This window comes from Lucilia sericata, unplaced genomic scaffold, assembly GCF_015586225.1.
Source record: "Lucilia sericata isolate MDLA Ls3-8-SP2 unplaced genomic scaffold, ASM1558622v1 Contig000107F_arrow, whole genome shotgun sequence".
In the NCBI taxonomy this organism is placed as follows: Eukaryota; Metazoa; Arthropoda; class Insecta; order Diptera; family Calliphoridae; genus Lucilia; species Lucilia sericata.
This window is the reverse complement of record NW_023994139.1, coordinates 304,168-326,432: the sequence shown is the minus strand read 5'-3', so window position 1 is coordinate 326,432 and position 22,265 is coordinate 304,168. Positions and strand designations below refer to the sequence as shown.

At 30.4% G+C, this 22,265-nt stretch overlaps 1 protein-coding gene across 1 annotated transcript in view; it reads left to right on the top strand.

The window, feature by feature from the left end:
* The window catches only part of LOC119600202 (WD repeat and FYVE domain-containing protein 2), a 76,714-nt gene extending 67,520 nt beyond the window's left edge, over window positions 1–9,194 (top strand). The window contains exons 6-7 of the mRNA XM_037950299.1: window positions 4,602–4,743; window positions 8,967–9,194. Of these exons, the coding sequence (XP_037806227.1) occupies window positions 4,602–4,743; window positions 8,967–9,105 (281 nt within the window). The 3' untranslated portion in view covers window positions 9,106–9,194. The remainder of the gene's footprint in view (window positions 1–4,601; window positions 4,744–8,966) is intronic.
* Window positions 9,195–22,265: the final 13,071 nt, after the last annotated feature.

Sequence of the window (22,265 nt, the reverse complement as noted above, 5' to 3'; positions counted from 1 at the left end):
TTTCGCTTCTTTGGAAGTTCATTTTTATATAATGTTGTTTAAATGTAGAAACTAAGTAATAATACAAAATAAAATTTTAGCGCATAATTCAAGTAATTTTAGTTTTATTTTTTTTACTTTAATTAAAACTTACATGTATGGTATTATTATTTCTATGTTTTCGTTAGTTCGGCTATTTATTGCGTCATGGTGTAATTTATCTCATAGTTTAAGGTATCCATCCTCGTTTTTGGATATACACGGAAACAAAAATCTTTACCATACGCGATTCTTCGATAACAAATATTGTGTTTTAACAGCAACATCTGCAAATAGATCAATTCAAAACTTAGAAAAATTCGAAAAATTTAAATTATAAATACTAACATTTATAGTTGACACGTTTTGAAGAACAAACTTGTCAAATATGTACATATATACTCACGTTTTCTTCATAATTTTCTGATATAACTGGCTGGAATAAATTTTTAGCATTTCTCCAATATGATTTGGACAATTTGTTACTTCAGCTAATCTCGACAACACAGGTTCACATTTCTTCTTCACATTGCCGGCTTCGTTTGCCACGAGGTTTCCTCCACTTTGTTGTGTTTCAGCTACTTTTTGATTTGTTTATTTTGCCAATTTTTCTTGGAGAAGAAATATAAAAATTTAACAATTTGTTGACAATTTTCAAATTGAAATCGATCCAAATAGTAAGTTTAAGGCTTTGTATTATAATTCTAAAAACAATCTCATTAAAAAATTATAATTTTGAGTCCAAAATGGGGCAGAGGCAAACATTGCATGATCTAGGTTAGGACTGTAGACAAATTGTTGAAATAATTGTGTTCTCCAAGAAAATGATAGAAGATGCTGTAAAATATAAGTTTAAGCTAAAGAATATTGAGAAAAAATTAAAAATTACACCTTTTTTGAAGTAAAAAATTGTGAGTCATGCAGAGGATAACACTTTTGTGTGCTTCGTGTATCCTTATAAAGGAATATAAGAAGGTTGGACTGCAAATATCCCATAATTATATTTAATCATGCTATGCTGAATGATAAAGTACTTTATAAGGAGATTCCCACTATTGTGTCCTCAGAAGCGCCTGTTTTACATAACTCCATACATATAGTAGGGATATAGGCGAAACCATAGCAGAAATATAGAAGGTAGTGTCAATCTCTCATTAGTTTTTTAAATTCTCTATCTGACATGTTTAAGGATTTTGAAGTTTTCGTTAAATTAGTGATACCATATACAGTTTAATTTTTCCCATTTTATAATAAAATTTCTATATATGCTTTGAAGTTTATGTAAAAAATTTATAAAAATAATTTCAATTCAGTTAGAAAATATTATAAAAATAGTTCTTTTGAATAAAATCACATTTATATTGAAATCTTTGAAAACTAATTTGTAAAATTAATTAGAGAATAAATATGAGCTGCATTTTCCCGAACTGCGAAAATACGAAATACTTCTGCAAAAATTCCAATGTAAGATTTTTTAAAGTCCCTATATTACCGGGTAAACGCCAACAGTGGCTTGAAAGATGCAAAACCAACGAAGAAAGTTTGCCAAAAGAGCCTATGGTTTGTTCAGATCATTTCTTTAAAAGTGACATTACAATCAATTCAAAACGTGCAAGATTGGATAGAAATGCTATCCCAATAACTACTAGGTATGTACATGCGTTGGTTTAGTACACTAGAATGTGAGGAGTTTTGTAATATCTATCTTAAAAATACAACTTATTAAGCAAAATCTGACATATTTATTATTTATAAGTTTGTAGAGGAAATCAGTAATTTAATTAACTTCCTTTAATATAACATACATTTTATTTATATAAATTAACTACACATTTTTTGTAAAATATTTTTTGAAATCCATTATAATTTTTTACATGTGGCAACTCTGTATATAAAGTTTAAAATAAGGAAAACGTCAAAAAACCTTATTTAAATTTAATTTTTTTGATTGAGACTACCTTCTATATTTCTGCTATGGGCGAAACTGAAGGGGTTGTTAAACAAAATTTGTTATTCTCTTCACACAGACGAGTTCTGAGAGAATAAAACACACTTGAGAGAACTAAACGTTCTCACAAAACTTCAAATTTTCTTCGCGAAATTGCGAGGATATTAGCACTTAATAGTTTTTCTTATCACTTAAACTTAATATTTATTATTTTTTGCCACACTTTTAATGTATTTAAAAACCCGAAAATAATTTATATTTTACAAACGAAAAAAAAAATATTTTTTATTCTTTGACATTTCATTTTATTTAAAACTGAAAAAAGAAAAGTTGTAAATTTTCGTATTGAAAATAAAAAAAGTATTTCACATACCTTTTTTCTTTTTCCATTAGTGCAGAAAAAATAACAAAAAGATGTGTTTATAATATGTTTTAAGATGAAATATCTTCTGAAAAAAATTAATTAACTAATATTTTCATTCACTAGTATATGAACTCCCAGTAATAACATACAAAAAATAACGTATCAAAAATACATTTATTATTTAGTACCTTTCTAACAACTGTGTTTATTTTCGTGCTTCTACTAATACATTCTCACCAGTTAGGTTTTTGACAGGGGACTTAGGTCTTTGACAATCCCTTTCGCCTATATGCTACTATATGACTCCATATTTCTTGTTCCTATTTTTTTTTTTGATATTTTCTGATTCAAACTTATGTATTACTACATTTTATACTATTTTCTTGGAACAAAGAATTATTTCAACAATTTACCTACAGCCCTTACATTGAACATGGCGTATTTTTATAATTTTTCTGTGGAATCGCCTGCAAAGATTGCTTCTGCCTCTTTTTGGACTCAAAATTAAAGTTTTTTTAAATTATATTATTGTTGTAATAATAAGCCCTAAACTTATTATTTGTATCGATTTCAGTTTGAAATTCGTCAACAAATTGTTAAATTTTGATATTTTTGGAATCTGGCTCTATTTTATGGCACACCTTTTTACATAACTTAATTTAAAATTACATTAATGTTACGAATAAATTATTGTAAAAATAATGGTATTATATTCATAATAGATCAACACAAAATTTCAGTTAGTTTTTCCAACTCAATTCTTCATTGGAGAGATTTCACTATGCAACAAATTTTGGGTCTTCGAATCTTTCCCGAACAAGACCAACGGGAAATGAAAGTAGACAATTAATAGAACTAATTCCCCAAAGGGGAAAGTTAGCTCGTATTGTTAATTTATAGGCATTTAAACTTAGCTTTTTCAAGAAAATTTTCACATATGTAAAATCAAAAAAAATTTTGAGCAGACCCTCTCTGATTTTGATGAATTCGATCTTTTCATATTTACAAAATTCAAATTCGTTACGGTTTTGATTTTATCGATATTTAAAGTTCATATTTCTAAGAGTTTTTCTAAAAAGGATTAAATTTGATATTGTATAAATTCTAACATATTTATAGGGTTTTAATAATTTAAGACTGTAATTAATGCCTATGTGTCGTAGATTGACAATATGTTATTTGAAATATTATGGTTTTAAAATAATTATAATGATATCAAAAAATGTCCTTTAGTCAAGGATATCTTAAAAACGGTATCTCCCATTTTCATTATTCCTTTACTAAAATTAGTTTATAAAATCTACAACAACATATAAAAAAATCAGAGCTGGACCATGAAGAGATCCATAGAAAATCTAATTTTAGTAAACTAATTCATTTAACTTCTGTACAAATTTAAAAATTTTTCATTTTATTTTTTGATAAATCAAATTAGATTTGAAAATTTTTAGTGTAGTATTTACTAAGAACTATTTAAATAGAAAGGAAATTAGAGCACACTAAATATACCATTAATAAATTTAAATATCTTAGACCTTAGTAGTCAAATAAAATTGAGTAATTTATATATTTACTTATTTTATTGGATTCCATAGATTTTCTTGCTGCACAGTGTTTTAAGCTCTATTTTAGGAACATCACTGTACATATGTAAGCTATTTATACAACCTAGAGATACAGTGGCGGCCATGAGGTTAGCACACTTAGTATCTGTTACATATTATATCAAATATTTCCTATAGTTCGTAACTTTTTTAACAAATGATTTTTTATGCGTAACACATGTCCTTCGAGGATCACGACTACTGCAACAAGCACATAATTTTTTTCTTTCCAAAGTAAATCTACTCCCAAACAAATCTGGACATTAATTTAGCACAAAATAAAAATATCATTAAAAAATTAAAAATAATTTTCATATGTTCTCTATTGGATTGGGATCGAAAAATTATACTGGGAACTGCAAACATGTCAATCCCGCTAGCTTCCAAGCAGCTCATCTCTGTACTTTAAGCGTATTTGTTGGCGTTGTCTACGAAAAAACGCTATTTAACTGAACTTTTGTCCCCTGATTTTTTTACCAAAGTATTCAAGAACCTATTTTGATAGTCATATTAGTCCTTGTCGTTTTACTATTAGCTGTGTTTTTTTATTTATATCTATTTGCAATTTACGATAACTGTACTGCAATTCGCATTTATACCATTTTATTCGTAGTTTTTCTATGTAACTTCAAAACTATTATTAAAAATTATACTTTTTTATTTTCAGGTATACGCCAACATCATTGTAGACACTGCGGTAAAGCCATTTGCGATAACTGTTCTGTCAATCGTATAAATATTCCAATAATGGGCTTTGAATTTGATGTACGTGTTTGCAATCCATGCTTTAATGAGCTGCAGACAGTTGAGTAAGTTACATTATTGGCTTAAGTTTAATTCAGTCTCATTTTTTAAATATCTGGAAGAAGTAAACGTTATGTTTTTCGTTTCCGTTTCTGTTTACATCACATTGTGGTATAGAAAAGAAAGAAGAAATAAATCTGTAACTTATGAACGGGTAGACCGATTTTATTAAAATTTCAAATGGGTTAAGAAGAAATATTGTCGAATTTATGTTTTTGATTTTTATGTGTCCAACAAAGTAATTCACCTCGAATATGTTACATTCTTTATATTCTATTTATTGTATTAATTCTAATTCTAAATACTATTTTTAAAGTTCAGCCATTGCCGAACGAAAAATCAGGTATACGAATTTCTTCTCAAATTGATACTGCTTCCTCCTTCTTAATCGAATGTGGCCGTTATTATTCAATATTTCATGGCCAGAGTATTTGTGTGTGTTCCAAACGTTGTCAAATAATTTTATCTTATTTCACAGCTTCATGAGTACTTAAAATTTCCGTATGAATATTTGTTAGCAAATCGGATGTATATACATATGTATTAGGTATAATAAGGGTCCCAGAATACTTCCTTGGGGAACTCCGGCTTCAATAGATTGCAATCACCTTCTTTTACCTGAAATTTTTAAATAGAATTCCAATAGCCTACATATGTTTTCTGCGAAGATATGTTTTAGTTTGTAAATTAAACCCTCGTGATCTTTAGTTATGGGTGAAGGATAAAAGACTTGCCGTAAATTCTTGAAAAACGTAACTGGTACTATTTACAAGAAGGTATAAGGTAGCCAATGTTATGAGCTAATATTTAGGGACTTTCCTTGATAGCAAGCTGTCATGGAACGAAAATAAAATTAATGTGTTTACAAAATTTTACATATAAAAATATTGACACATTACGAATATTTTGATTTGGCAATGATGAGCGACGCGGCAAAGTTGAATATTGTTCAACTTTTCCGCACGGCCGCTTGAAAATCAATTGTCATACAAAATTTTTTATTTTAACATTTTTAAAATCATTAAAAAGGAAAAAAATTAATTTTAAATCAAAAAACATTTAAATAACAACTAAAAAATTCAATTGGAATTAATTGGTGTTCTTTTGAAATTGAAAAGTGATTCATTTATATGATTTTGTGTTCAACTGATTCCGCGTGCATTGGCCCTTCACCAAAATTTTCGAGCGGTAAGCAGAGCAGCTGATTGCCGCGTACATTGGCCTTGTACCTTTATGTCTATAATTTGTTGTTGTAAATACATGTAAATTGTACTAAAATTGGCTAATTTTTTTTGATGTTGTGGTTCGAAAACGCACTTTTATATGTTTTTATTTAATATTTTATTTATTTTTATTTAAAAAATTTTGAGTTTTTGAAGAAAAAAATATATTATTAAATATTTTAAGAGCCTCAAATTTAATGAACTAAATGACTTCAAAACAACAGTATATAAAACTTAATATATTCCCTCAAGAAAATATAAAATTTACATTTTTTATTTTTATGTTAAAAGACATAAAAAGATATCGAAAACAAAAATAAAAAATAACGCATCTTTTAAAACAAATTTTTGCTACTCCATCAAACTTTGGAAATTTTCATATTTATATTAGGGAGAATTCATGTAAAAGCGGACAGCAGTCGGATTTACCATCTCCGATTTTAATGAAACTTACCACACATATAATATATATAATATGTTCCACATAACAATGACTTTTCGAATGGAAACTCATTCCAATGTAAAAATATCGCGATTTCAAAATTGAAAAATATGTTAAAATTTGCTGAAAGACATAATTGCCCATAACTCTGAAACTACTTAAAGTCCACAATATTTTTTGATTTCATATTAAAGCCAAAGTTATGGTCTTTAAAATCGTGTAAATGGAATATTTTACTTCCAAAAGGTTAAAGGTCAATTTTCGTAGTGTATATTTCAATGTCAAATAGGTCAGACAGCCCCGTGTTAAAAATTATAAAAATACATGGTATGAGGATAATTAAACTCTATTCTACATTCTTTAGACAATTTTAACATATTTTTAAAATTTCAAAGCGCGATATTATTGGTCTGGAACGGGATTCCGATCAAAAAGTTATTGATTTGAGGAACACGTTCAAACCTTAATATGTGTTGGAAATTTTATTAAAATTGGAGATGGTAAATCCGACAATTTCTATTTTCTGTCCGTTTTGACATGGATACTCCCATCAATGAAATTGTATAATTTCCAATGCAACAAAAAGTCAATATGTAACTATTTTTTATCGAAAACCATCCGTATTTCTTAAGGTATTTTCAGACTACAATACTGAGTATCAATACTTGTCAAAAATGTTTGTATCATAATACAATTTACTAGTCTAAATATAATTTGTAATTTGATTTTCAAAAATATTACTGATTTTTTTGGCATACGGTCGGTATTCATAAATTTTTTAAAACAATTCAAAAACTTTTTATTTTCATACGTATTCGGTATGTATTTTATAAATACAATAAAAAACAAACAAAAAGTGTAAAATACATTAAAAATAAGAACGAAAAGTGCATAAATAATTGAAAATTGGATAAAAAATATTACAAATATTATAGTGTAAACATAAAATGTATTTTTCGGATTGATTTTTTGAAAATGCGAATTATTTTCATAATATTTTTAATTTGAAGTGTGTTAATACTCAGTATTGTAGTCTGAAAATACCTTTAAAAATACTGCATTGTACTTACTTTGCCATAATTCCTTAAAAACATTAATTTTTAGAAAATTTTTTTCATACAAGCTTTGAAATGCATTATTCTGTCAAACATATTTGGCTAAAATTTCGTTGAATTTAGCGCCCACTAGCGTCATCAAAAAGAGCAAATATAAATTTTATTTTACATATTTAGTTAGGACATTTTATAAGCTTTGCAAAAATATAACATCAATATCCTCGATACAAAAAAAAAAAATGAATTTTGCCTATGAAACAAAGCACTGTGCGACGTAGCGTCCAGAATTTTCACGATTCCATTTTTTTAATTCTAATGTTTAAGACTTTTCGTGCATTCGCTAAATTTTTATTTGAGTTGAGACGATCTATACAGTTGCCACTCTCTTCGGACTCTTATTTTCACATAAAAGAGCGGTTCGACATCTGTAGAATAAATTATATTATATCTGATTTGTGTTATGGCGAGTGTACGAGTATACAATTTCTCGGGGGCTCATAAGAGTAACGATAGTGGGTGAATGAGCTGAAGAAATTCCAACGAAGGTTCAATTTGAATAACTTTAGCACTCCAAAGTCAATAACAGACGGTATTTTACGTGGATCTGTTGGCCATTATGTAGGTTGTCCGCTCGATATCACATTCAAACTCATTTTAGAAATTGAAATTGACTATGATCCCTAGAATGTGTTCTTAGCGTTATAATCGCCAGTCAGGAAACGGGAACCTAGCAAGTTATAAAATTTATTATATGGACTTTCTGTAATTGAAAATCTGGGACTGGATATATCGATGAAATCACAAAGTTTCGATGATAATCTTCGCCTAAAAATAAGACATTAATAGTGTTTTATTCGAGCTTTAATCAGAATCGCTGATCTAATACTAAAATCCTTAGTATCATATAGAACATATCCATTAGTTTGAAATTAACTTTAGACGTCAAATGTGTTTCAGAAACCAGCAGATGGTTTCTTAGAAAATATTCATTATTCGTTCTTATGTTGGCGTATGCCGTTTGCGTTCCAGAAACATATTTTCAAACTGTTCATGGTTATTTAGGATTGATTGCAATAATATTAATGCATTTTAAGCATTTCCCGCATCAAGCTGCTTTTTGTGTTGGTAAAGGGGCCAACCTAAATAATTTCCACCACAATTACTGCATTTTTTACGTTTGAATCATTTTTAGACTTGTCACATTGGGTAGTGTCAACGCAAACGGGGGGAAGTTTACAAAATACCCATATTCTGGATAGTTTAAACATTGAACTTGTCCTGATCTTTTATGTGGCTCTTCAACCGTAATCTTTTGGAAGCTGAAAATTTGATGTGGAGTTTTCATATTTTTATATAAATCACATCAAGAAGTACCTAATATAAGAGAACGTTGTTTCTAGGCTAATTTTCTATTAAGCTTAAATGGCGCTAGAGTTTGTTTTTGATTTTTACTTTTTATTTACATATGAATAATGTTATAAACATATTTTTTTGTTATACTTTTTCAGACGGCCATCATTGGCTTCTTTTCATGATGCTAAGCACTCAATTGTGTATATGGATTTGGAGGAAGAACGTAAAAGATTGCTTACGGTCGGACAAGATCGTGTTATTAAAGTTTGGGACTTATCTACAATATGGGTTTAACATAAATGAAATCTATAAATAATGTTAGATACATAAGAAACAATATGTAACTGAATATAAATAAAATATTATTAAGGTCTTTTTTTGAATATTTTTATTTTTTAATGTTTGGTGAGTCTCTCCGGTGTTTATAAAAATATGTATAAATGACATTTGAAATTTGTAATACAATTCTTTAACTGTTAATCAAATAGTTTTAGTCATAGAGTATCTAGAGCGGAAACTCTGCTGTCAAGGACCAAAGTCTGTTGTAAAAAACCTAAGTCGTCTGAATGTAGTAGAAGAACAACTTATGCTAGTATTAGTATATTCCACATATTTGAAATAACCCAACAAACACAAAATTAAACTTTTGAAAAATGTTATTAATTTTATTTAATATTAAACATTAACGGTTCTTTAAAAAGAGAAATTGATTTAACGTTTACATTCGATTTAGAGTTTTAAAATTTAAAAATAGTTTGATTTACAATTTTTCTTGACTTTACATGAACCCTCTGTGTTTGCTGGTTAAGGACATTTCAATTTATTATTCTGACATTTTCATCACAATCATTTTTTATTTATTTTTAAAATTTTACATAACTTCGGCAAAATAAACAGATTTAGGTGGCCCAAATTCAAGAGAAAACACTCGACATATTCTTATGTGTATATGAGTGTGGCGAGGTCCATATACCCTTAATTCATTCGGTAACTTATTCCTTTGACACCAACTCTTCCCTATTTTGGTGTTGTTGCAATCCGGTTTGCCGGGACTATAAACTGGTAATGTTAAGTGTATCCTCGGGCATTCTGAGACAGATACCACGAAGAGCGTTGGAAATGAGTTGGTGTCAAATGTATATCATACGGAATGGATGTAGAGTTAAACGGACCTTACTCACTCAGATGTTGTTCTCAATGAGTGTGTCGGTGTGAGGAGTTTAATGGTGATGTATGAATGAATTTGCCTTCCATGTCAGGCTATATTTAGGTTTTACTCTGTCCATACCAGACTTACCACAGTGTGTTCTCTGTGAATAAGAACAATGTCTTTGGCTTATTTGATGGATTCGTATTTTGATTCATCGATTACGTCTCTAGGTGCTATTGCCAATTCCAACCTTCGTTGTTGTAAACTAAAGTGATGTTTTTGCATCTCAGTAGTTAAGCAATGGTCAGAGATTAGGTTGCTTGAGTACATGAGCAAAATGTAAGAAGCACAAAGGGGCGGTGGTGAGTCGTCTAAAAAGGCGAACAAAGGTAACAGCACCTAACTTATCCAGAAATAAATATTTAACTCGCAATTTTGTATTCAAACCACAGCCATCCCGAAGGGACCTCTGCAATAACCGGGACAAGACAAAAAATGGCAATCCAAACGAGTACGGGAACATACATATTATAATTTTGATTTTTTTATATAAAATTAAAAATATTTAATTTATTTACATTCAATTTGACAAATGACTGTGGGGAAATCTAACAGGTGGTATGTTGAATACACAGTACCCATATGTGTGAATAGACTACTTTATGTTTTCAAAAAATTTTGACAGGTTTCCTCTCTATGTTTCTCTATGGTTTTAGTATTAAAAATATAAAATTAAATTTCTATTCTCAACTTTAGTCACTGAGCACTAAGAAGTGAAACGCTGACAAAAAGTACTGTCAGTCGGTACCTAACACTAAGAATGTATTAGTAGAATTCTAAAGCCAACATAGTTGCAAAAAATAGGATTTAAAAGTATTGAAAAAAATTATAACATTTAAATTTATATTTTAAAAGATTTCTTTAAATATTTTTCAACATAATTTATCTATAAACATTATATATGAATGTATATTTGCTTTTTAATCTGCAATATTGAAATAATAAATAAATTATTTTAAATATTTTTGTCTTGTACCATACGAAAATTTACAACATTGTTTTTTTTCAGTTTTAATTTCAACAACAAAAATTAAATGTAAAAAAAATAAAAAAATATTTTTTCGTTTGTAAAAAATTAAATCTTTTCGTGCTATTAAATATATTTAAAGTGTGCAAAAAAAATAATAAAATATAACGTTAAGTGATGAAAAATATATTCAAGTGCTATAAGCCACGAATTTTCGCGACAAAGTTTTGAAGTTTGGAGAGAGAGTAAGATTCTTACATATGTGTTGGAGTTACACAGAACTCGTCCGTGAGAAGAGCGTAACGTTATTGTTGTAAAAAAATGACAGCGTTTCACTTCTTAGTGTTCAGTGATTTTAGTCATAAAACATACTTTTTTTATTTATTTCAGCCAAGTCCTGTAAAATTGATGTAAAAATTTATTTCCCAACAAATCCTTTTCTAAAAATGTCTAAATTGTAGTTTTGGAATAGAAAAATCTAGTTTAAAACAAGTAAGAGTGCTATATTCGGCTGTGCCGAATAATTAAAAGAACGTAATTTTAAAACAATAAAAAAAAACACGGCTTGATGAGGTGTAATTATCAAATGCGCTTTATTAATTCAAAATTGTTTCTTATATACTAATTTACATATTGATTTATGTTTGTTAACTAAAGTCGGTTTTGCCTACTAAGCATAAGTGTGTTTTGTTTCCGTTCTTAAATTGGGTACAAAACAAACTTATGTGGATTTTTGCAATTTATTAAAAAACAATATTTTCACAATTTTAATAATTGTTGAAAAGCAATTTTAAATAAAATAATTATTAGGAAAAATGTCTGTAAATAAATTTGGTAACAAATTTATTTATAAAAATAAAATGTAATGCAAAAAATAAAAAGTTGCAATGTAAGTAGTTATTATACCCTACACCACTATAGTGGGGAGGGTATTATGCGTTTGTGCTGATGTTTGTAACACCCAAAAATATTGGTCTTACACCCACCTTAAAGTATACCAATCGGCTCAGAATCACTTCCTGAGTCGATTAAGCTATGTCCGTCTGTCCGTCCGTCTGTCTGTCTGTCTGTCTGTCTGTCTGTGTGTCCATGTAAACCTTGTGCGCACTCTACAGGTCGCAATTTTTGAGTTAATTTGATGAAATTTGGAACATGCACTTCTCTTGGTCCAAGGACGAACGCTATTGAAAATGGTTGAAATCGGTCCATTATTTCACCTAGCCCCCATACAACCGGACCCCCCGAATAGGGCTTTTGACCTGATAATTATGTAAAATGATCCACTATCTCTACAAAAATTGGTAAAATTTAGTTTTATATATGTCTTAATAATTATAGTAATTTTCATAAAGATCGGGCATTATTTGACCCTAGCCCCCATACAAAGTCACCCTCAGAAAATGACTTGAATGTCCACAATTCACTTATAAACACTAGTATCACGATGAAATTTGGCACAAATGAGTTTTATATAAACATTATTCCCAACAATAAATTTTATAGGGATCGGACCAAGTTTTACCCTAGCCCCCATATAACCGGATCTTCCGATTTGGGCCTTTTAGCTCATAACTTTGTCAAATATACTACTATCTCTCCAAAAATCGGCACAACTAAGTTTGATATAATTATAAATTACACTGTCGATTTTTATAATGATCGGCCATTATTTGACCCTATCCCCCATACAAAATTCCCTTCAGAAAATGACTTGAATGTCCACAATTCACTTATAAACACTAGTATCACGATGAAATTTGCCACAAATATATTTTATATAAACATAAATGTCGACATTAATTTTTATAAGGATCGGACCAATTTTTGCCCTAGCCCCCATACAACCGGACCTACCGATTTGGGTCTTTTAGCTCATAACTACTATAAATATACTACTATCTTCCCAAAAATTGGAAAGACTAAGTTTAATATAATTATAAATAACACTGTCATTTTTCGCCATGATCGGAAATAAAAAGTAGCCTATTGCCAGACATACAGGAATGTGCTGTGAAAATTTGAAGAAAATCGGTTTAGCCGTTATTAGTCTATAACGTTAAAACATACAAACATATAAACCCACAAACAAACAAACATATAAACATACAAACAAACACATTTTTATATATGTATATAGATAATTCCCAATAACACATTTTATAAGGATCGGCTCAATTTCTGCCTTAGCCCCCATACATCCGGACCTTCCGATTTCGGCCGTTTATCTTTTAACTACGTCTACTATACTACTATCTATCCAAAAGTCGGCACAATGTGGTGATGTTTAATTTGTTAAAATGTGTCACATACTATTTTCTGGATCCACTGACGATGGCTGTTGAAAATGATTGAAATCGGTCTTTTATTTCTCCTAGTCAGCATACAATCGAACGTGGAACCTATATAAGATTAACAGAAATGCTTTATTATTGAAATTAATCACATTTAATATTCGCAATTGGTGTAGGGTATCATATGGTCGGCCACGCCCGACTATAATTTCTTACTTGTTTATATTATGTTGGCTCGTGTTAGGGGAATAATGGGAGACATTATAACACCCCCACCGTTAGCTTGAGGCTCCGACGAAACGTTAAATATTTGTTTTGGTCTTAACATATATATAATTATTAAGATAATAATGCATAAAATAATTATTATATCAATACTAAAACTTATAGTTTTTGTTTTCTTATCATGATACAGTATATTGTTTAGGTTTTCTTCATACTTTATTTGTTTAAGATATATTGTTTCTAGCTTCAAATCATTAATAGTTACATTTTCATTACTTCTAATTTTCGTTATAATGTTTGGAAGGATTATTTTATCTTTGATTCTTAAATTAACATTAGTAAAATTTTTGTTTTTAGTTATTATATTACAATTCCCAAATTTTATCAAAAAGGTTCCTTTTATTTGTAGTTTATTGTTGTTATTACAGTTATGGTTAACATTTTGTTCATAATTTTTAAATATTAATAATCCTGGAAGTATTTCTGTTACATCTTCGTTTTCAAAATTTTTCATTGAACAATTTGCCTCTTTAAATTCTAAAATATTCTGTATACACTTGTTTTCAATTCTAATCAAATTTTTCTCCAAATTATCTTTAAAAATTGATTGATAAATATTCTTGTTATGATCAATAAGTACTGTATATGTTTCTAAAGCTAGTGTTTTATTTTTAGGATCTGGAATCGGTTCGAAAGTTATTTTACTAAGTGTGTTCTGTGAATATAATGGTATCTTAAAAATTAATAATATATTTCCATCATGTAATGCAACGGAAGTTTTTATATTAACGTAACTGTCAAAGTCTATTATAAGGTCCATTTCTTTTGGGGTCAAAATGTCTGTCGGAATAATTCCTAATTTACTTGAAAATACCACTTGTCCTATGTCGTCGATATGATTACGTAAAAGTGCTATATCATTATTAATTTGGTAAATGTGTTGCATGAACAATATCTCGTCCTCTAATGTTGCTATTTTATTTTGAAAAATGTTCTTAAATTGGTTTAAGTATTTTCCCACGTGAATTTGTTGTATGTTGATATGGTCTGTTATATTTTTGATCTGATCCGAAAAGAAGTTATTTATTTGAGTCAAGTTATGTATAGTGTTGGTTAAGAGCCCATTATTTTCATAAAGTTGTTTTAATGAATAATTTATATGTTCCTCGTCTTTGCTATCCATTGTTCCTGTTATAATTTTCAAACCTTTTCCTAACAAATTAACTAGTCCTCGCTTTCTTCTAAATTGTGGGCTTAAGTTAGCAATTTTGGCTTTAAGTATCGCAAAGTTTTTGTCAACAGTGTCCAGTAGTGTTTTTGTATCTGTCGTGGTTGTTTTAAGTATCGCTACATTGTCAGCAATTAATCTAAGGGTTTCCTCATACATGGTAACATTAATAATGTGTATTATCTTAGAATATGTTTCTATTGGTCTAATTTCATCCAGTTTGATTGGGATATATCCATTATTGTATGTCAAGTCTTGAATATCTAAGTATTGTGCATTAGTTGTCATGATTAGTGTAAGTATTATGATCCAAGTCGTCATCTGAAAATAAATTATTTTGTAGATATTATGGTTGGGTTATTTCTGTCTTGATATTTTTTTCTAGGTTTAACATGGGTTTTGTAATATTTGTGTCCAGTTTTTACAGTTTGTAAGTGGTCGTTATCTATCTTATTTGCGTTAACTTTCCTATATTTTGTGTGGTTCTTACCACCTCTTATCTCCTTAATATAATTTGTTCCGTCTTCTAATTCTATATCTTTTCTAGATTCATTCAATTTCTGTATATATTTCTCCTTTTTCTGGTTTATTAGGTCGTGAATTTCCTTATATTTGTCTTCATGTATTTTACCATTTAGGAAATCAATCGGCTTAATACCTGTAGTGCTGTGTATTGTATTATTGTAGAACCCTATTATCCTTGTCATTTTGTCTTCCATAGTTTCGTTTTTATTTCTGCTATCGTGTCTTAGTAACCGTATGTGTTCATTAATGGTATTGTGTAGTCGTTCGATATCTGCGTTTGATGTGTGATTACTGTTAGAGGTATAATGGATTTCTATGTTTTCGTCCTTTAAGAACTGTTGCATTGGTATAGCCTTGAATCCGAGTTCATTGTCTACTATAATTTTGTTTATTTTTCCGTATGTGTTAATTATTTGTAATAATTTGGATTTGAACTCTGTCCAATTCCTTCCATTTATCTGGAATGCTAGTGCGAATTTAGAAAATTTGTCAATTGCTGTCATAAAAAGTTTCTTCTCCAAAGTGTAAAATACGTCTATGTGTATAATTTCGCGAGGCTTAGATGGGGTTTCCGTAATTTTATATGGTATTTTTGGAGGTTTCCTATCATATTTTTCCAGGTTACATATTTCACAGTTGTTTATGAACTGCGTAATTCTTTCTTTCAAATGCGGGTTGTATATGCGAGTTATCAATTCTTTATATACTGCTTGAATACCTCGGTGGTTTTTATCAAGATGTTCCCTTTTTATTTTCTCCGTAAGTAGTTCTTCATTCTCCACGTCCTCTGTAAGGATGAAACATCTTATGATCCTAAAATTTTGATTATTTGCGAATAATTCGTCAAACGTTGTTTTGAAAATTGGATAAAACTCTTCTTCAATTAAAATAGCATTTAACTTTGATGGATTAAAATGATTTTTGAGTAATGTAATAGCGGTCTCACTGTCCAGTTCCTTCATATAAATATGTTTTCTTCTATTTCCAAAAATTGTTTTGTTTCTAATCCTTAGTGATCCTGATGTTGCCTTTGTTATAATAACCTGATTTTTAAATATGTTGATTGGTGATGATGTTTCCCTTATTGTTACATTACTGGATTCTAACGCATTTATGCTCACAGATTCCGGTTCAATCCTAGATAAGGCATCGGCATTGCCATTTTTAGTTCCCTTCTTGTATTTTATTTCATAGTCAAATTCCGATAATTTTAATCTCCATCTTACAAGTTTGGAGTTGGGTTCTTTTATTGAAAAAAGCCAAGTTAACGGCTTATGATCTGTTTCTATAAGAAATTTGCGTCCGAAAAGATATGGCCTAAAATATTTTGTAGCCCATACAATGGCCAATAATTCTTTTTCTATTGTGCTATAATTTATTTCATGTGTGTTGAGAGTACGACTAGCGAAACATATTGGGTGGTTGTCCTGTGAAAGAATAGCTCCTAGTGCATAGTTACTGTCATCAGTAGTGAGCGTGAATGTTTTTGTAAAGTCAGGATATGCTAGTATTGGGTCATTAATTAGTAAAGTTTTAAGGGTATTGAAGCTTTTCTCATATTCAGGGTCATTCAAGTTAAGTTTTGTGTCTTTTTTCAAATATTTCGTCATGGGTTTCGCGATTAATGAATAATCTTTGATAAATTTCCTGTAATAGCCTGTAAGGCCAAGAAATTGTTCAATTTGTTTAGTATTTTTTGGAATAGGGAAATTTTTAACGCACTCAACTTTCTTTGGGTTTGTCTTAATCCCTTCTGGCGTTATTATATGACCTAAGAAATCTGTTTCTTTCTTAAGAAATTCAGATTTATCTAATTGGATTTTCAAGTTTGCATCCTTTAAACGGTCAAAAATAAGTTTAATAGAATTCATATGCTCCTGCAGTGATGTGGAAAATATGATTATATCGTCTAAGTAAACTAGACAGATTTTATTGATGTATTCTCTAAGAACATTATTCATTAATCTTTGGAATGTTGCTGGAGCTGTCTTCAGTCCAAAAGGCATTCTCAAAAATTCATAATGTCCTCCTTCTACATTGAAGGCAGTTTTATGAATATCGTCTTCATCAATTTCTATTTGATGAAATCCTTTTGCAAGGTCTAAAGTTGTAAAATACTGGCATCTTCCCAGTTTTTCTAGAATTTCATCTATATTAGGTATTGGGTACTTATCATCGATAGTTACCTCATTCAGTTTGCGGTAATCAACGACAAGTCGCCATTTTGTTTTTCCACTTGCATCTGACTTTTTGGGTACAATCCAAATAGGTGCAGAGTAAGGAGAGTTACTGTGCCTAATTATGTTGTTGTCGAGCATTTCCTTGATTTGCTTTTCTACTTCATTCTTATGAATATATGGATACCTGTATGATTTGCTAAATATAGGAACGTTGTTTGTCGTCCTGATCTTGTGTTTTATAGCGGATGTAAATGAAAGTCCATCATTTTCTTGGTAGAAAAGATCATGGTACTTATTTATCATTGCTAACAATTGTAATTTTTCTTCAGCATTTAGGTGTTCAACTCGAATCTGATCATTAATAGATCTAAAATCTGACGCAAAATTAATTTCCATTTCCAAGGTTTCCGTTTTTGTTATTCCATTTTCATTTAATTCCCTAATATAATTCTCGTCGTCCTTATTATATTGGGTTTCCTGTTCATCTTCGCTTTTAACAAGAAGAGGTAATGTGTTTCCTCCTATATTTATCGTATTTGTTTCATAACAAATTTTAGCTTTCAATGGTCTAAGTAAATCGTTTCCTATAAGTCCGTCATAATATTCATGAAATTTAGTTATATAAAATTCCATTGTGTCAATTCCTCTACCGAATTCCTTAAAAATAGGGATTTTTGCTTTTTCATTAATATTTATTTGGTGTTGCAATGTTTTTATAGGGATAGGGTGAACTTTCTGTATCCATTTAGGATGACATATATTTGGATTCAGAATTGAATTAGTTGCACCTGTATCTATAATTAGTTTGAGGTGTCCTAATTTAGTTTCCACTTTTATGTATGGTAGTTCCTTGAGGCAGAAAATCGAAAATTTTCACCTTGAGGATGATTGCGATTAATTGGTGTCTCAATGTTATTTACGTCCATGGGTTCAGGTCTAGGGAAATAGTTGTCACGTTGTATATTTTGTCTGTCCTGTTGTCTGAAAGGATTCCAGTTATTTTGTTGTTGATTTTGTCCGTTATGATTAGAGTTCCGATAGTCTCTTCTTTCCCAATTATTTGAGATATTTTGAATGTCATTCCGATAGTGATTTCGAGGGTTTGGTTGATTATATGAAAAGTGTGGTTGCGTGTTTCGATTGTTAAAAATCTTTGTATTATTAGAATTGTTGTTACCAACTTGTCGGTATGTTTGTCGATTTTTATGTCCTATTTTGTTCGGTGGTTTTCCATAGCTGGGAAATATTTCATTTGTTGATGTGACGTACGCATAGCCAGCTTGGAATAGTATTTCCATTGCTACTTCAAGGGTCTGGGGGTTCCTACATGTTAGAATTGTACGCATAGGTTCGGGAATCTTTTCCTTAAACACATTTAAGGCAGTTTTCATGTTATTTCTGGCACATTCATTTGCCGCTGGTCCGGAACCGATTGTCATAATTGTTTTATTGTTAAGACTTCTAAGTCTTTGTTTTATTTCATTATAAAATTCTACACTGTTAGTTTTGAAGGTTGTACCTTTTAGTTTATCGAACAGTTCCTCAAGTCCACATCTGTCCCCGAAATTATTATGTAGTACGGTCTTTATATCTGTCCATGATTGTACTTGGCAATTGATCTCTATAACTTCTCTTGCCTTTCCAGTAAGTCTGCTTTTAATTATATCTGAGAAAAGTAATTGTGAAGGTTCGTCGTAAACAGTAAGTATGGGATAGACCCTATCTATCAAGTTAATAAAGGTTTGTAAATCACGATAATCACCGCTAAATTCCGGAATTTGGTTTAAATATTTTAATGGGTCAATCCTAACTGAAGGTTTTTGATTTTCTTCTGTCATTATGAATAAATTTTTCAAACTTTTCTAAAATGAGTCTCCTATTTACCCTTACTATATTCTTATTGGTCTTCCTGATTTTTTCTTATTCCTTAGATATTTATTCCGTGATTTTATCTCAATAAGTGTTAACTGTCTTAAGAGTCCTCTTAAACTGTCCCTATCTTTTTCATTTACAATGTACAATTCAATGAGAAATTCGATTTCCTTTTCGAATTCCTCTATCACATTCATTTAAATAATTTTCTTATATTAATTAGATATTTTAATTTCTTCTTAGGAACTAGTCTTACTTTTTAAATGGTGATAAGTTGATCCTCTTGGTTGTCTGTTTATGTTGGTTCCTCCTTTATTCCGTCTATGCAATGTTGTAAGCTGATTGTTGATTTGAGCCTTCCTTCACTATTAAGCTTTCCTTTGGGTTCTAGTTTTTTTTTTTTTTTTAATATTATTTAATTTCACTGTTCAATTTACTTGTTTTTTTTCACGTTTATATATATTTCTTTATATGCTCAATATAAAGCTTCTAACTTCCCAAGCCTTCCTAATACTTCTAGTGCTCAATATAGAAGTATCACAAATAAAAGCAATCAGAATAAATCGTATGCCCATACGACAAAAGAGGGTTCCGTTACCCAAATGAATGCAAATCAAACTTCTAGTGCCCAATATAGAAGTCTTACAAATAAGAATAATGAGAATTTGCAATCAAACAATGAAAATAATGCCCCATTATTTTCATATGCACATGCATTAAAAGAGGGTGTGCCTGCACCCGAAACAAATTCTCAAAGCTCTATTGAGAATCTAATTCAAACCATGAACAGTTTCATGGCAAATATGCAAAATATGTTTCAACAATTAATGCAGAATCAAAGCATGCTCATGCAGATCCTGCTAAATAAAAAATGAATTCTCTAAGAATTTGTTTTTGGAATGCTAACGGCCTTAGCCAACACAAGAATGAAGTAGAACAATTCCTGCTACTTCAGGAAATTGACGTACTACTCGTCTCTGAAACACACTTTACCCTAAAGAATTGTTTCAGAATTAATGGATACTACACTTATGATACAAAACATCCAAGTGGCAGAGCCCTTGGTGGAACAGCCATTTTAGTGAGAAAAAATATTAGACATTTCCCAATGCCAGAATACAAAAAGGACCATATCCAGGCCACCTCTATAAATATACCTGATAGTCGAGTTACAATATCTTCAATATATTGTCCTCCTAGGTATAATGTTAATCGAGAGCAGTTTCTCGAATACTTTAAAACTCTTGGCCCAAGATTCATAGCAGCTGGTGATTATAATGCAAAACATACATTTTGGGGCTCTCGCCTCATTACTCCCAAAGGCAGACAATTGCTAGAAGCAATATCGTACAACAGACTAGATGCCATATCTAGTGGCCAACCTACCTATTGGCCTACAGACCTCAATAAGATTCCCGATCTAATTGACTTTGCTGTAATCAAAAATATAAAACGAGAATTTATTTCAGTGATCCCTTCATTGGACCTCTCGTCAGACCACTCGCCTACAATTTTAACGTTATTAGAAACCCCAAATAAATTGGAAAACTATTGTTCTTGTTTCCCTAACAAGAAAACGAACTGGTTAAAGTATAAAATGTATGTTAGCTCACACCTGCCACAAAACATTTCATTGAAGAATGACCATGAAATACAATTCGCTGTCGATATATTTACGGATATCTTACAAGATGCTGTCAAAGTGTCTACACCCCCAGTCACCTTGGGAGACTTCAAAAAATCGAAATGTCCTAGGAACATTGAGTCTCTTATTAAAGAAAAGAGAACACTCAGACGTCAATGGCAACAATCACGATCTCCAAACATAAAGGTTAAACTTAATCAGTGCCAAAGAAGACTTCACATCGCTTTAAAGGATAATAAGGAATCTAATCTGAGAAATTATCTCAAAAACTTAGACCCTACTAAGAAAACAGAATATAGTCTCTGGAAAGCTGTTAAAAATATGCAGTGCCCTATTGCATATGAGTCACCTATACGCCTCCAGAATGGTCAATGGGCAAGAAATACGTCAGAAAAAATTGAAGCATTCGCCAATCACTTGGAGAATGTGTTTACTCAAAATGATACAGATTCTTCTATTAGTGCTAACATTATAAATAATGTGGTTCCACACCCAATAAAATTCCGGTTCTCTACCGTGAAGATGACAATCAAAGGTCTAAAGGCAGGAAAATCACCTGGTATAGATAAAATTACTACCACGATGATAAGTAACCTGCCCAATTCAGCACTGAGAATTATTTTGTTCATCTTTAACTCGATGCTACGTATTGGATACTTCCCTAACTCATGGAAAGTATCCGAGATTGTTATGATACCAAAACCGGGGAAAGATGTCACTCAAGTGACATCATACCGTCCCATTAGCCTGTTGTCTTTATTCTCAAAACTTTTTGAAAAGTTATTGCTTGAAAGCCTTTTAGTACACTTTAACGATAATCGCATTATTCCTGGCCATCAGTTTGGTTTCAGAAGAAAGCACAGCACTATCGAACAGGTACATCGAATAACAACTCTTATTCGGAAGGCCTTCGAGAGCAAGCAATATTGCTCTGCATTATTCATAGATATTTCTCAAGCTTTTGATAAAGTCTGGCACGATGGACTAATACACAAAATTATCACATTACTACCTGCGAATGTTCACAAACTGCTTAAAAATTACATATATGAAAGATCTTTTCAAATCAGATCTAAAGATGTGATCTCTTCACGTCGAAAAATATCTGCTGGAGTACCCCAGGGGAGTATTCTAGGTCCGCTCCTATATATTTTATATACTGCAGATATGCCAACGAGCGCACTGACTCACACATCTACATTTGCGGATGATACCGCTTTTGTAAGCATGCATGCAAACCCTTCAATAGCTTCTGAACAACTCCAGTTTCACATCGGCGAATTGGAAAAATGGCTGGACAAATGGAAAATA